This window comes from Carcharodon carcharias, chromosome 23 (genome assembly GCF_017639515.1).
Source record: "Carcharodon carcharias isolate sCarCar2 chromosome 23, sCarCar2.pri, whole genome shotgun sequence".
NCBI classification, from domain to species: Eukaryota; Metazoa; Chordata; class Chondrichthyes; order Lamniformes; family Lamnidae; genus Carcharodon; species Carcharodon carcharias.
Window position 1 is genome coordinate 4,954,078 of NC_054489.1, and position 16,664 is coordinate 4,970,741.

At 43.7% G+C, this 16,664-nt stretch overlaps 1 protein-coding gene across 15 annotated transcripts in view; it reads left to right on the forward strand.

Annotated features, from left to right (window-relative positions):
* The window catches only part of odad4 (outer dynein arm docking complex subunit 4), an 85,855-nt gene extending 70,476 nt beyond the window's left edge, over positions 1 to 15,379 (forward strand). For 12 of the 15 annotated variants that reach the window (XM_041173831.1, XM_041173821.1, XM_041173823.1 and 9 more), the window contains 2 exons: positions 6,963 to 7,025; positions 14,885 to 15,379. In XM_041173831.1, coding sequence (XP_041029765.1) covers positions 6,963 to 7,025; positions 14,885 to 15,204 — 383 coding nt within the window. In that variant the 3' untranslated portion in view covers positions 15,205 to 15,379. The remainder of the gene's footprint in view (positions 1 to 6,962; positions 7,026 to 14,884) is intronic. The other 3 variants (XM_041173825.1, XM_041173828.1, XM_041173835.1) reach the window with 1 other exon arrangement.
* The last annotated feature ends 1,285 nt before the right edge of the window (positions 15,380 to 16,664 follow it).

The following is a 16,664-nucleotide window of genomic DNA, read 5'->3' on the forward strand; positions in this document are numbered from 1 at the left end:
AAAAAATCATCTGGTTCACTAATGTCCTTTACGGAAGGAAATCTGCCATCCTTACCCAGTCTGGCCTACATGTGATTCAAGACACACAATAATGCGGCTGAATCTTAACTGCCCTCAGAAAAGGCCTAGCATGCCATCCAGCTTTGTATTCAAGGAGGCAGGTGCATCACCACCTTCTCAAGGGCAATTAAGGAGGGAAAAATAATTCTGGGCTTGTCAGTGATGCCCACACTCTGTGTAAAATAAATAAAAAGTTGATAAGGTTGTTAAAAAAGTGAATGGAATCCTAAACTTCATAAATAGAAGCACAGAGTGGAGAAGAAAAGGAGTTATGGGAAACCTTTCAAATTCCTAGTTAAACCTGAGCTGGACTATCATGTAGCACACTGTAGAAAGGAGAGAGGGTACAAAAGAAATTTACTGGAATGATGTCAGGGATGAGGGACTTGTGTTAAGTGAAGAGAATCCTTAAAGCAGAGAGTTAAAGAAAGCTGGAATAGAGGTGTTCAAAATTAAAAGAAGTTTTGATAGAGTAGATAGGGAGAAACTGTTTCCAGTAACATGAGGATCTGGAACCAAGGGACACAGATTTAAAAATTATTGACTCAACATCCAGGGGGAAACATGAGGAGAACTATTTCTGTGCAGCAAGTTATGATGTTCTAGAATGGTCTGTCTGAGAGTGGGGGGGAGAGGGGGCGGTGAATAATAACATTACAAAGGGATAAAAGCAAAATACTGCAGATGCTGGAAATCCAAAACAAAAACAAAAATACCTGGAAAAACTCAACAGGTCTGACAGCATCTGCAAAGAGGAACACAGTTAATGCTTCGAGTCCGAATGACTCTTCATCAGAACTAAGGAAAAATAGAAAAGGGGTGAAATAGAAGCTGGTTTGGGGGGTGGGGTGTGGGACAAGTCCAGCTGGATAGAGGGCCAGTGATAGGTGGCGATTGCCTAAAGATGTCACAGACAAAAGGACAAAGAAGTATTGACAGTGGTGTTATTGGCTAAGAAATGTGCTAATAGGTGACATTAAGGGTAGAAAGCAGCACGAGCAAGGTACAGATAGCCCTAGTGGGGATGGGGTGGGGGGAAGGGATCGAAATAGGCTAAAAGGTAGAGATAAAACAATGGATGGAAATACATTTAAAAATAATGGAAATAGGTGGGAAAAGAAAAATATATATAAATTATTGGAAAAAGGGTATCGGAAAGGGGGTGGGGATGGAGGAGAGGGTTCGTGATCTAAAGTTGTTGAACTCAATATTCAGTCTGGAAGGCTGTAAAGTGCCTAGTCGGAAGTTGAGGTGCTGTTCCTCCAGTTTGCGTTGAGCTTCACTGGAACAATGCAGCAAGCCAAGGACGGACATGTGGGCAAGAGAGCAGGTGGAGTGTTAAAATGGCAAGCGACAGGGAGGTCTGGGTCATTCTTGCGGACAGACCGCAGGTGTTCCGCAAAGCAGTCACCCAGTCTGCGTTTGGTCTCTCCAATGTAGAGGAAACCACATTGGGAGCAGTGAATGCAGTAGTCTAAATTGAGGGAAGTGCAAGTGAAATGCTGCTTCACTTGAAAGGAGTGTTTAGGCCCTTGGACGGTGAGGAGGGGGGAAAGTAAAGGGGCAGGTGTTGCTCCTTCAGCGGTTAAATGGGAGGTGCCATGGGAGGGGGTTGAGGTGTAGGGGGTGATGGAGGGAACGATCCCCGCATTACAAAGGGAGTTAGATAAATACTTGAAAAAGAGAAATCTATAAGATTACTAGGAAAGAACAAAGGAGTTTGTACTTCTTGGACAGCTCTTTCCATTGCAGCTTAATTCACTGTAAACTTGTATTAGAGAGATGCCCTGAGAGTGTGGCAGTGTAAATGGTACAATCTACACCCTCACACTCAAGATTTGATGAAGGATTCAGGATTCAGTGTAAACAAGATACTAGTGAGTAAGGCACAAAGTCTGATTTGTGGATTAGCAGATAGGAGCTCTTTAAACTAAAATAACAGTCACAATTTCACTTACATGTAATTATGCAGAATCCTTAACTTTTGGTTAGACAGAAGGCTGGGTGGGTCCAAGCCCCATCCCCATGGTTAAGACCATAGAGGGGACATTTCCCCAAAGGCTCTCCTGTTCCCCAACAACTTTGGTGGAACTTCATTGAACACATTAACCAAACTCCTGCCAATGTTGCGGCAGCAGAGTGCGGGAAGCTCAATCTAGGCTGGCACTCCAACACAGTGCTGCATAGTCAGAAGTGCTAACATTAAACTCAAGCCCCATCTACCTATTCTGGTTGATGTTAGAGATTTCATGCCACCATTCAAGGGAGAGCAGGGGGTTTTCATAGTGTCATAGCTGAGATTCTACCATAAATCATCACCAGACGCAGTTGTTTCATCTTATTCTGTTTTGGGATCTTGCTCTTTGAAAATTGGTTACCATGTAACCAACAACAATCACTGTATTTTAAAGTAATTCATTGTATATGAAATCCTTAGAGATGTTTCTGAATTGGATAAAACAGTTTATAAGAAGGAAGATTTTCTCCAGTAATGATTAGAACTTATCTGTTGACTCTATTTTACATGACCTTGTATTTTCCCATAATAGATTCCAATCAGGTCGAGGGGCAATTGACAGAAAGTACTGAGAATGAAGGAGTCATATCTGAGGGTAGGTTGCCAGTGTAGCCAGTAACCAGTGCGCACTAAACCCATTATACCAGCTCACACACTTAGCTTCCTCTTCATGCTTATTTTGTTCCTTCTCATTGAACCCTGATTAAAAATGTTTCTCGCACCTTGCCTGCAGCTATATGTACTCAAATCTTTGAAGGTGGCAGGGGGTACATTAGTATCCTGGTTGTGTTACTGGGACTAGTAATCTCGAGACCCGGACAAATGATCCAGAGACAGGAGTTCAGATCCCAGCACAACAGCTGAGGAATTTAAATTCAATTAATTACATGAACCAAAGTTATTGGTATCAGTAATGGTCACCATGAAACTGAAAGATCATCATTAAAAAAAATCATCTGGTTCACTAATGTCCTTTACGGAAGGAAGTCTGCCATCCTTACCCAGTCTGGCCTACATGTGATTCAAGACACACAATAATGGGGCTGAATCTTAACTGCCCTCAGAAAAGGCCTAGCATGCCATCCAGCTTTGTATTCAAGGAGGCAGGTGCATCACCACCTTCTCAAGGGCAATTAAGGAGGGAAAAATAATTCTGGGCTTGTCAGTGATGCCCACGTTCTGTGTAAAATAAATAAAAAGTTGATAAGGTTGTTAAAAAAGTGAATGGAATCCTAAGCTTCATAAATAGAGGCACAGATTGGAGAAGAAAAGGAGTTACGGGAAACCTTTCAACTCCCTAGTTAAACCTGAGCTGGACTATCATGTAGCACACTGTAGAAAGGAGAGAGGGTACAAAAGAGATTTACTAGAATGTCAGGGATAAGGGACTTGTGTTAAGTGAAGAGAATCTGAGTTTGTTTTCCTTAAAGCAGAGAGTTAAAGAAAGCTGGAATAGAGGTGTTCAAAATTAAGAGAAGTTTTGATAGAGTAGATAGGGAGAAACTGTTTCCAGTAACATGAGGATCTGGAACCAAGGGACACAGATTTAACATCATTGACTCAAAATCCAGGGGGAAACATGAGGGGAACTATTTCTGTGCAGCAACTTGTTATGTTCTGGAATGAAAACAAAAACAGAATTACCTGGAAAAACTCAGCAGGTCTGGCAGCATCGGCGGAGAAGAAAAGAGTTGACGTTTCGAGTCCTCATGACCCTTCGACAGAACTTGAGTTCGAGTCCAAGAAAGAGTTGAAATATAAGCTGGTTTAAGGTGTGTGTGTGTGGGGGGCGGAGAGAGAGAGAGAGAGAGAGAGAAGTGGAGTGGGGGTGTGGTTGTAGGGACAAACAAGTAGTGATAGAAGCAGATCATCAAAATATGTCAACAACAATAGAACAAAAGAACACATAGGTGTTAAAGTTAAAGTTGGTGATATTATCTAAACGAATGTGCTAATTAAGAATGGATGGTAGAGCACTCAAGGTATAGCTCTAGTGGGGGTGGGGAGAGCATAAAAGATTTAAAAAAAATTTTTTTAAAATAATGGAAATAGGTGGGAAAAGGAAAATCTATATAATTTATTGGGGAAAAAAAGGAAGGGGGAAACAGAGAGGGGGTGGGGATGGGGGAGGGAGCTCACGACCTAAAGTTGTTGAATTCAATATTCAGTCCGGAAGGCTGTAAAGTGCCTAGTCGGAAGATGAGATGTTGTTCCTCCAGGCATAGCTGGGGCTATGGTCTCTTTATGGGGTATGTGGAACATTCCTTGTTCCAGTCCTACTCCGGCCCCCTTCCACAACTCTTTCTCCGGTACATCGATGATTACTTCGGTGCCGCTTCATGCTCTCGTCGGGACTTGGAAAAATTTATTAATTTTGCTTCCAATCTCCACCCCTCCATCATTTTCACGTGGTCCATCTCTGATACTTCCCTTCCCTTCCTTGACCTCTCTGTCTCAATCTCTGGTGATAGACTGTCCACCAATATCCATTACAAGCCTACCGACTCCCACAGCTATCTCGACTACAGCTCCTCACACCCCGCTTCCTATAAGGACTCCATCCCATTCTCTCAGTTCCTTCGCCTCCGTCGCATCTGTTCCGATGATGCTACCTTCAAAAACAGTTCCTCTGACATGTCCTCCTTCTTCCTTAACCGAGGTTTTCCACCCACGGTCGTTGACAGGGCCCTCAACCGTGTCCGGCCCATCTCCCGCGCATCCGCCCTCACGCCTTCTCCTCCCTCCCAGAAACATGATAGGGTCCCCCTTGTCCTCACTTATCACCCCACCAGTCTCCGCATTCAAAGGATCATCCTCCGCCATTTCCGCCAACTCCAGCATGATGCCACCACCAAACACATCTTCCCTTCACCCCCCCATCGGCATTCCGTAGGGATCGTTCCCTCCGGGACACCCTGGGCCACTCCTCCATCACCCCCTACTCCTCAACCCCCTCCTATGGCACCACCCCATGCCCACGCAAAAGATGCAACACCTGCCCCTTCACTTCCTCTCTCCTCACCGTCCAAGGACCCAAACACTCCTTTCAAGTGAAGCAGCATTTCACTTGCATTTCCCCCAACTTAGTCTACTGCATTTGTTGCTCCCAATGTGGTCTCCTCTACATTGGAGAGACCAAACGTAAACTGGGTGACCGCTTTGCAGAACACCTGCGGTCTGTCCGCAAGAATGACCCAAACCTCCCTGTCGCTTGCCATTTTAACACTCCACCCTGCTCTCTTGCCCACATGTCTGTCCTTGGCTTGCTGCATTGTTCCAGTGAAGCCCAACGCAAACTGGAGGAACAACACCTCATCTTCCGACTAGGCACTTTACAGCCTTCCGGACTGAATATTGAATTCAACAACTTTAGGTCGTGAGCTCTCTCCCCCATCCCCACCCCCTTTCTGTTTCCCCCTTCCTTTTTTTTTCCAATAAATTATATAGATTTTCCTTTTCCCACCTATTTCCATTATTTTTAAAAAAAATTTTTTAAATCTTTTATGCTCTCCCCACCCCCACTAGAGCTATACCTTGAGTGCCCTACCATCCATTCTTAATTATCATATTCATTTAGATAATATCACCAACTTTAACTTTAACACCTGTGTTCTTTTGTTCGATTGTTGTTGACATATTTTGATGATCTGCTTCTATCACTGCTTGTTTGTCCCTACAACCACACCCCTACTCCACTTCTCTCTCTCTCCGCCCTCCCCACACACCTTAAACCAGCTTATATTTCAACTCTTTCTTGGACTCGAACTCAAGTTCTGTCGAAGGGTCATGAGGACTCAAAATGTCAACTCTTTTCTTCTCCGCCGATGCTGCCAGACCTGCTGAGTTTTTCCAGGTAATTCTGTTTTTGTTTTGGTTTTGGATTTCCAGCATCCGCAGTTTTTTTGTTTTTATCTCTATGTTCTGGAATGGTCTGTCTGAGCCTTGGGGGGTTGGTTGGGGTGAATAATAACATTACAAAGGGAGTTGGATAAATACTTGAAAATGAGAAATCTATAAGATTACTAGGAAAGAGCAAAGGCGTGTGTACTAATTGGATAGTTCTTTCCATTGCACCTTAATTCACTGTAAACCTGTCTTGGAGAGAAGCCCTGAGAGTATGGCAGCGTAAATGGTACAATCTACACCCTCACACTCAAAATTTGATGTGAAGGATCTGGGACTCGGTGTAAACAAGATATTAGTCAATAAGGCACAAGGTCTGATTTGTGGATTAGCAGATAGGACCTCTTTAAACTAAAATAACAGTCACAATTTCACTTAACATATAATTATGCAGAATCTCTAACCTTTGGTTAGACAGAAGGCTGGGTGGGTCCAAGCCCCATCCCCATGGTTAAGAACATAGAGGGGACATTTCCCCAAAGACTCTCCTGTTCCCCAACAACTTTGGTGGAACTCCATTGAGCACATTAATGGTGTTTCCACCAAACTCCTGCCAACGTTGCGGTAGCAGAGTGGGAGAAGCTCAATCTATGCTGGCACTCCAACACAGTGCTGTATAGTCAAAAGTGCTGACATTAAACTCAAGCCCCATCTGCCTATTCTGATTGATTTTAGAGATTCCATCTACCATTCGGGGAAGAGCAGGGGGATTGTCACAGTGTCAAAGCTGAGATTCTACCATAAATCATCACCAGAAACAGTTGTTTCATCTTATTCCGTTTTGGGATCTTGCTGTGTGAAAACTGGTTACCATGTAACCAACAGCAATCACTGTATTTTAAAGTATTTCATTGTATATTAAGTCCTTAGAGATGTTTCTGAATTGGGTAAAACAGTTTATAAGAAGGAAATTTTTCTCCAGAAATGATTAGAACCTACCTGTTGACTATATTTTACATGACCTCATTTTTTCCCATAATAGATGCCAACCAGCTCGATGGGCAATTGTCTGAAAATACTGAGAATGAAGGAGTCATATCTGAGGGTAGGTTGCCAGTGTAGCCAGTAACCAGTGCACACTAAACCCATTATACCAGCTCACACACTTAGCCTCTTATTCATGCCGATTTTGTCCTGTCCTCAAATCTTCATTGAAATTGCGTCTCTTGCTCTGCCTGCAGATTTCCTCCTGTTACTTATTTTGTGACTGATTGAAAAAAATAAGAAGAATGAGATAATTTTTGTTGTGTTCATTTTACAAAATAGCACAGGCGCTGTTCTGCTCAATAACGGCAAGACTCACCTTGGGCTGAATTTAAGTGCCCCTGACTAGTTGTTTGCTGCGGGGGGGTGCACATAAAATAGGGCAGGCATCCACCTCACTACCTTCCCATCCACCCACAAGCTGTCCCATATAATACAGGGGGTGGGCTGGTGTTGAAGTCGGTAGCCATCCGCTATATTTAAATGAACAGTCAAGACTCCATTAGACTTGCTGTCAAGCTCATTGACCCTCAAAATATGATGCCAATGCCAAAAAACATTTGGCGTGGGCAGCTAGGCAGTCCACTCTTTTTCACTTCAACATTTAAGGATAGGGAAGGAAGTGAGGGTGTCGTTCTTTGGAGGCTGCCCTTTGCCGATTGCAGAGCGTCTCCTCTAAGGTCAAAGCCCCCTTCCCTCCTGCTCACCCCCTTAAACCCAACCCCTTCCCTCCACTCCTCTCCCTAGCCTACCCAAACCCTCCCAGTCAAAGGACCCCAGACTTACCTGCTCCAGCGTTCAATGGGCCTTTGTCTTCTTCTGCCGTCTTGATAGCGGCTACTGACACCTTCCTGGCGCTGCCAGGACTGATGGAGTTGCCAGCCAATTGGATTGGCCGGCAACTCCAGAGAGCAGGACTCACTCACCCCTCGTTAATCTGCCCTGCAGCCCAGGTCGGCATCTAGTATGCCAACTCTATGCCGGCTGTTTCCAGGAGGTGTGCCATTCATGCTCCCATGTTGTTATGCCCCTTATCTTTGCCACACCTACCTTCTTATATTTATCAGTTCTTCCCACCCATTTCTTCAGTCTCCTTGGTTCCAGCTTTAAGTCTCTCCAACAAGGCAGGTGGTGAAGTACTCTTTTGAGTATTCCACAAATGACCATAATCAGTTCAGAGACGCTTGAGAGCGCTCCCAGTTATAACTGTCCCACTGATATTCTGTTCCCTGCTCAGAGAGATTACCTACATGGACCCTGCTGTTTGAAAACTAAGTGGATTGGGACAGTATGTACCGTGGTGCCATGTGTTAGTGCTACACTGAGCTCCCAGCAGTTTACACCTTCCAGGACAGGCTGGCAGATGGGGAGACATGTAAAATTGGGCAGTGGTTGCCAGGGCCAAATGTCCAGATTGCCAGACTGGCTGCTCTGTAGGGAGGCATTTAAGTCCACGTCCATGGCATCTCTTTGTGGGGGCGTACCTGTAGTCTCAGCAGTGGCTACTATTTCTGGTAGCGGAAGTCCCACCTCGAGCCAATTAATGGCCCAATGACCGTTAAATGCCATAGGCGAGTTGGCCTAGTGGAGGTGGGCTTCCCCCACCCTCCCCAACCTGATTTTATGCTGGGAGGCTGACCACTGCCTCCATGTAAAATTCAGCACAGGTTTCAATTTTGTTGTAATTTTAGTCCTTCTCCTCTAAAATATAAATTAAATTTATGTGAAGGAGCCAGCCCCAGCAGTGTAATTGGGATGGTGGCACACATAGATTCTGGACAGTCAGCAGAGAAAGATCTGCATCCCATTAATCTAGGGTGGGTTAAGATCCAGGTCTCAGTGGTGAAAGAACCAAGTTCCTGGCTCTCCTGAATCTTGGATTAATGTTTACATTTGATGGATGTGATTTTAAAGCAACAAAAATGGAATTATGTAGAGTTCTTTCTCCAATTACAATTAGGATCAAATGCACTAGAGAAGTGAGGGAAGTCACGTTGTAGCACCTATGGTTAGCATTCTCACCTCTGGCTTAGAAGATTGTGAGTTCTCCAGAGACTTAAATTCATCATTTAGCCTGACACTCTCAGTGCAGTTCAGACAGAGTGTTGCACTGTCAGAGGTGCTGTCTTTCAGATAGGATATTAAAACAAGGCCTATTCTCTCAGGTAAAAGCAAAAGATCCCATGGCCTACTGGAAGAGAAGGGGAACTTTCCCTGGTGTCCTGGCTCAATATTTATCCCTCAATCAACTTCACTCCCTCTCTCTGCTTTTTCTTATGCTACATAGGGTCGCCACAATGCTGCTTCATCACCCTTCTCCATTTCTGTTCATTTCCACCATCATATTTGGATTTAGCGGGTAGTTTTACAGCCAGATATCCTTACTGCCACTAACAATCTCCATATATCCAGGCTGGGGACAGTTACAAGTACATGCTGGTTTCCCTGCGCCAGTGGATGGGTTCTTCCCTGGCCAACAAGTCCTGGGGCTGGACAGTGGTGGACTAAACAAGCTAGTAGTGGGATTTTTGCCCCTCAGTGAGAGGAAGAGTTGTCCTTGAGAGCTGCCAGCCAATTTGCAGCAGTCCTGGCAGTGCCAGAGCTCAGTAGTGGGTGCTGTTGGGACTGCGAGCAGGCCCAAGATGAAGAGAAGATGGACGCTAGAGCAAGGTAAGTTGGGTCTTTTGGGCTGGGAGAGACCAGGAAGCCTACAGAGGAGGACAAGCACGGTGGGGGTGAGGCGGCTGTTCTTGGACACCAGACAGGAGGGAACAAAGGGAGGTAAAATTTTAGGGGGGGGGAAATGCCAGATGTGCACAGGGCACCTCCCCCAAAGGATGGACCCTAGCCCCCACCAACACCAACCCCCCCCCCCCCGCCCCCGACTTTCTTTCCACCTTTTAAACACTCATGTCTAAAAAACAGCTTGCCCGCTCCTCCCCACCACCTGCCCACAACAACTGTCTTATGGTGTGGGCAGCATATTATCTGGATCAATCGGCGTGTTGAGTAGCTCAATTGACCTTTAATTATTTATTTAAAAATGTCAGACAGGCAACCGATTTCAGCGCCTGCCCACCTACCATGTTATCAAGGACAGCTCTGGGGTGGGGAAGAAGTTGGTGGGCTTGCCACCCAGCATATTTTACATGTCGCCATCCACTGCCGAAACCATCCCAGCAGCGGTGGGGGGGGGGCCGTAAAATCCAGCCCCTGGTCTGGGACTCAAACCTGGTGCATTGACTCAGAGGCAGGGGTGTTACCGCCTGGGCCACAAGGCCCCCTCCTCAAACTAAATCACTTGAAACGGGTTATCTAACATTATCACTTTACTATTTGTGGAATCTTGCTGGGATCTTGCAAATTGGCTGCTGTGTTTTCCACATTGCAACAATGACTATACTTCAAAAGTACTTAATTGACAATAAAGCATTTTGGGCTGTCCTGCGGTCCTGAAAGGCGCTACAGAAAAACCAGTCTTTTTCATTTAATACACTTCATCCAATGGGATGAAATGGCCCGAAATGATCTTAATTCATTATTGGCTTAGAATTTGCAAACTATCCTCATTCGCCAATATTACTGCATAATAGATCTCAGCAATTTCTGGGGTCCACATATGCCCAAAAAAACACGGGCATCTTTATTTTACTCTCCATAAAATCACAGAATCTCACAGTGCATAAGAGGCCCTTCGGCCCATCGAATCTGCACCGACTCGTGAGAAACACCTGACCTACCTAGTCCCGTTTACCAGCACTTGACCCATTGCCTTGAATGTTATGACGTGCTAAGTGCTCATCCAGGTACTTTTTAAAGAATGTGAGGCAACCTGCCTCCACCACCCTCCCAGGCAGCGCATTCCAGACTGTCACCACCCTCTGGGCAAAAAAGTTTTTCCTCACATCCCCCTAAACCTCCTGCCCCTCACCTTGAACTTGTGTCCCCTCATGACTGACCCTTCAACTAAGGGGAACAGCTGCTCCCTATCCACCCTGTCCATGCCCCTCATAATCTTGTACACCTCAATCAGGTCACCCCTCAGTCTTCTCTGCTCCAATGAAAACAACCCAAGTCTATCCAACCTCTCTTCATAACTTAAATGTTTCATCCCAGGCAACATCCTGGTGAATCTCCTCTGCACCCCCTCCAATGCAATCACATCTTTCCTACAATGTGGTGACCAGAACTGCACACAGTACTCCAGCTGTGGCCTCACCAAGGTTCTATACAACTCCAACATGACCTTCCTACTTTTGTAATCTATGCCTTGATTGATAAAGGCAAGTGTCCCATATGCCTTTTTCACCACCCCACTAACGTGCCCCTCTGCCTTCACAGATCTATGGACACACATGCCAAGGTCCCTTTGTTCCTCAGAACTTCCTGGTGTCATGCCGTTCATTGAATACTTCCTTGTCAAATTACTCCTTCCAAAGTGTATCACCTCACACTTTTCAGTGTTAAGTTCCATCTGCCACTTATCTGCCCATTTGACCATCCCGTCTATATCTTCCTGTAGCCCAAGACACTCAACCTCACTGTTAACCACCCGGCCAATCTTTGTGTCATCCGCAAACTTACTAATCCTACACAGCCCCCCCACCCCCCACCAACATAGTCATCTATGTCATTTATATAAATTACAAATAATAGGGGACCCAGCACAGATCCCTGTGGTACGCCACTGGACACTGGCTTCCAGTCACTACAGCAGCCTTCTGTCATCACCCTCTGCCTCCTACAACTATGCCAATTTTGAATCTACCTTATCAAATTACCCTGTATCCCATGTGCATTTGCCTTCTTTATAAGTCTCCCATGTGGGACCTTGTCAAAGGCTTTGCTGAAATCCATATAAACTACATCAACTGCACTACCCTCATCTACACACCTGGTCACCTCCTCAAAACATTCAATCACATTTGTTAGGCATGACCTCCCTCTGACAAAGCCATGCTGACTATCCCTGATCAAACCTTGCCTCTCCAAGTAGAGATAGATACTCTTCTTCCAAATTTTCTCCAATAGCTTCTCTACCACTGACGTGAGACTCACTGGTCTCTAGATCCCTGGCTTATCTCTACAACCCTTCTTAAACAGCGGAACTACATTAGCTGTTCTCCAGTCCTCTGGCACCTCCCCCATGGCCAGAGAGGAATTAAAAATTTGGGTCAGAGCCTCTGTAATCTCCTCCCTTGCCTCCCTCAGCAGTCTGGGACACAAATCATCGGGACCTGGAGATTTGTCCACATTTAAGCCTGCCAACACCTTCAATACCTTGTCACTCCCTATGTCGATTTGCTCAAGAGCCTCGCAGTCTCTCTCCCTGAGTTTGATACCTTCATCCTCATTCTCTTGGGTGAAGATGGATGTGAAGTATTCGTTCAACACTCTATTGATGTCCTCTGGCTCCTCCCATAGAGTGCCTCCTTGGTCACTAATGGGCCCCGCTCTTTCCCTGGTTATCCGAATTGCTTTCTTAAGCTCCACCCTGCACTTTCTGTATTCGACTAATGCCTCCACTGATTTGCTCCCCGTGTACCTGCTAAAAAGCCTCCCTTTTCCTTCTCATCGTATCCTGAATATCTCTGGTCATCCATGGTTCTCTGGGCTTGTTACTCCTTCCTATCACCTGAGAGGGAACATGTTGAGCCTGTACCCTCGTTTCCTTTTTGAACACCACCGCCCCCCACCCCCTCACTGGTCTTCTGTAGATTTCCCCACAAGAAGCGGTTCCCAGTCTACCTTGGCCAAATCCTGCCTTATTTTACTAAAATCCGCTCTCCCCCAATCCAAAACATTTTTTTGCAACTTGTTTATTTCTTTGTCCATAACAAGCTTATGATGAAATGATGAAAAAGTGAATGATAATCACTGTTTTTGCTTCCTGGTTTGCTGTCTGTAATGATTCTTCAATCTGATTGGCTGCTAAGCCTGTTTGATAACTCCACTTTAGATGGCACCAGAATGATAGTAACATCATAACAGGGAAATCAATGCCGCAGTGCACATTAAATCTTTGTCGACAGCTTTCTTCAAGGTCAGGGGTGAGTGCTGTCCCTTTGCTGCTGACTGCAAAATCGGTACTAAAATATTCCTGTAAGTTCCTTCATCCAGTATTTTGAGGTGTGTATTTTATCTGCGATAACATTGGAGAAAAATTTACTTTTTGAACATCACTTGTTCATAATGAGTTTGGTAAAGAAAAATCTTTTCTTTGACGTCCCATTTTTCAGCTAAGATGTTAAAACAAGGCCCTGTTTACCTGCTCAGCCACACTTGTTAAAGATCCTGTGGCATTATTAGAAGGAAAAAAAGGGAGTTCCTTCAGTTTCTTGACCAGCTTTCCTCTATTAACCAACACCACCAGGCACAGTTTAACTGGTCATGCACTGTTGTTTGTGGGATCTTGCTGTGCAGAAAATGGCTCCCATATTTATGCACATAACAGTAATTACAAAACGTTATTCATTATAAATGCTTTTGGACATTGCTGAGATGTTGTTAAGGTACTGAATAAATAGAAAGAACTTACATTGATATGGCACCTTTCACATCCTCAGGGCAACCCAATGCATTTCACAACCAGTGAGGTTACTTATTGAGTTGTCCTTATTTGTAATGTCCAGGAACTCGTGGATTAAAGTTACACATACATAACATTATACATCTCTTAACGGACAATAAGCATTAATGGGACAACCTTCAAAACTTCCTTGCAAAACCTTGCAATATTTTTCTTACGGGTATGCGGGAGAAAAGATGAACTACACTAAGAATTATTGGGAGATTCAGCCAGGCCAGAATTCAGCTGCCTTTTCAGCCCCCATGCAAATAGCGCAAAAGGGGGCTTGGATCCATGATGGTCAGTTGGGATCTACAAGAAAGCAACTATGCAATAAATCTCAAAAGAATTTCCAGCCCAGGACACAGCAGGTACTGGTATTTCAGTTTGAATGCTCCTGAATTTGTTGATGTTTATAAATTAGTTTTTTTAAGATGCAACTGGAGACCAGAAATGGCAGAATTCTGGGGGCTGGGGGGGAGGTATAATCAATTTGATGTTCAAAAGTAAAAGAGGTGAATTCTTTCCAATTGGAGAGAAAATTGTTTCCATTCCAAAAAGACCGTCCCTGAGTTTTCCTTTTCCTTTAGTGAATTTAAATTATTTAATTAGTCATCAGTGGTAGTAAGGTCTGCAGTTAAGCACTTTCCTTCAAATGGACCTTCATCTCTGGTCACTGTTCTGTCCTGCATTGTTGAGCAACAGAATACTAGGTTTTTGCTATAGTTACAGATATTGTCAGTTAAATAATAATTGGTCAGTGCAATTAAGCAATTATATGACTGAAACTTTCAATAGAATAGACCATGGACTTTAACAAAGTGAGTCTTGAGTACTAAGCTCTTTAAAATGGCAACATGTACATTACATATGATTTATTTCTGCATAAATTACACTCTAAGTTGAAACATTATTATTCTACATAATTAAGTCTAGTGAAGGATGACGTTTCACACACAAACATTTCCTAGTGTGTTGTGACAAGATATAAAACTTATGTATCCCCTAACCATTCAACCAGTGAAAACCTGTCAGTAGTTAATGTTTGATTGGTGAATGTGAGTTTTTCCATGAATTAATGGTAATAGTAGGTATATTTGTGCATATGTGACTTTTAGATAGCAGGGCAAGTTGATGGTGGATATAGTTCAATGTTGGCAAGTGTAAAACTGTTAACATAGGAGAGAGGGATCAAGAAAGCAAGGATATTTGTTAGATGAAACAGTGGTCAGTGCGCTGACCAAGAAAAAGAGAGGGAATATAATAATGAAAAAGACAACTAAGAAACAAGCCCCTTCCTGCTCCTAAAATTTTCATATTGCAGCTTTTATATCTCAAACTTTTCTCCGTAGAGACAAAGACTCAAAGTGATGACAAAGAATTCATAACAGAAGAAGTTGTGATTGAAAAAGGAGAGACAACAGCAGAAGTGATTGAAAAAGGAGAGACAGCGGATGACATTGAAACAGAAAAAGGAGAAACAGCGGAAGAGGTGACAGAAAAAAGAGAGACAGAGGAAGAAGTGACGGAAAATGGAGAGACAGCAGACAACATTGAAACGGAAAAAGGAGAGACAGAGGAAGAGATGACGGAAAAAGGAGAGGCAACAGAAGACGCTGAAACAGAAAAAGGAGAAACAAAGGAAGAAGTTGCAGCACCAAAGAATGAGTGAAATATGTCAGGAATAACTCTCCTTCTCAGCTCATCTTTGTTGATGTGATAAAGTCTAGAATCAGATCTCAGTGTAACTAACTTCTTTGTTTTTATTAATAAGTGATATTGCTGTTAATTTTTAAGTCCTGCCCTTGTAAACATGAGGACAATTTATAAATACAAATTATAAATAATCCTTTGTTTGCTGTATTTAATTCCACTCCCAGTATACTCTAGTCAGACCAGAGCTCAAATGTTTTTGTGTCACTTGATTCTTCCTTTTTGAAAATTCTGAAGGCTAGGAACAGGAGGAAGCCATTCAGCCTCTCAAACCTATCTTGCCATTCAACAAACTCATGGCTAATCTGTTTCTGAACTCCAGCTACCTGCCTTGACTCCATATCTCTTAATACCCGCAGTACAAATCAATGGAAATGAACATCAGACAGTTTGTTTAATGGATGGCTCATCTGCCCTGCTAGTTTTAAACCCGTGGTGACAAGTGGAAAATTTAGGCATTCATATCTTGATAAGCAGAAAATAATAAAAGGAATGTAATTATTTTGAAAAGTGGGTACTTAACCCTAAAAGGGATTTGTGTTAGGAAAACAAGAACTATAGAAAAGCGGAGATTTGAAAGTCCAAGTATACAATCATTAAAAATCCAGTAAACAGGCACAAAACTCTACAACAATAGCTAAATCTAAAATAAAAACAGGAAATGTTGGGAATACTCAGCAGGTCTGGCAGCAACTATGTAGAAAGAAACAGAGTTAAGCCCCAGGTCAACAACTTTTCATCAGAACTCTACACGTGACACATGATCAAGTCTTAATGCTTCTTTAATTGATCTAGCAAACCATTCATTTCTGAAAATTATTCATTACCACCCCTAAGGGAAATGAGGAGTGGGCAATAAATGCAGCATTGTCAATATTCTTGTATCACTGAGTCACAGCAACTAAGATGAAGTGGTTTTATCTCCTTATCCAACTTTCTCAGTCTTCAATATCTGTCACAAAAAACTCACCCTCCCTCAAAACTTCCTTGTATGCAGCAACTGAGGTGATATAAGAAAAACAAAGATAGCATGTATACTTCCATCAACTCTAGCATAATGCCACCACCAAACACATCTTCCCCTCCAGTCCACTGTCAGCATTCCGAAGGGATCGGTCCCTCTGTAACACCCTGGTCCACTCCTATATCACCATCAGCACCTTCCCACGGTACCTTCTCATGCAATTGCAAGTGTAACACCTGCCCATTTACCTCCTCTCTCTTCACCATCCGAGGCCCCAAACACTCCTTCCAGGTGAAGCAGCGATTTACTTGCACTTTGTTCAACTTAATCCACTGTACTCGCCGCTCAATGTGGTCCCCTCTATACTGGGGAGATTAAACGCAGACTGGGTGACCACTTTACACAACACCTTCGCTCAGTCTGTGACCTTCCTGCTGCTTGTCATTTCAATTCAC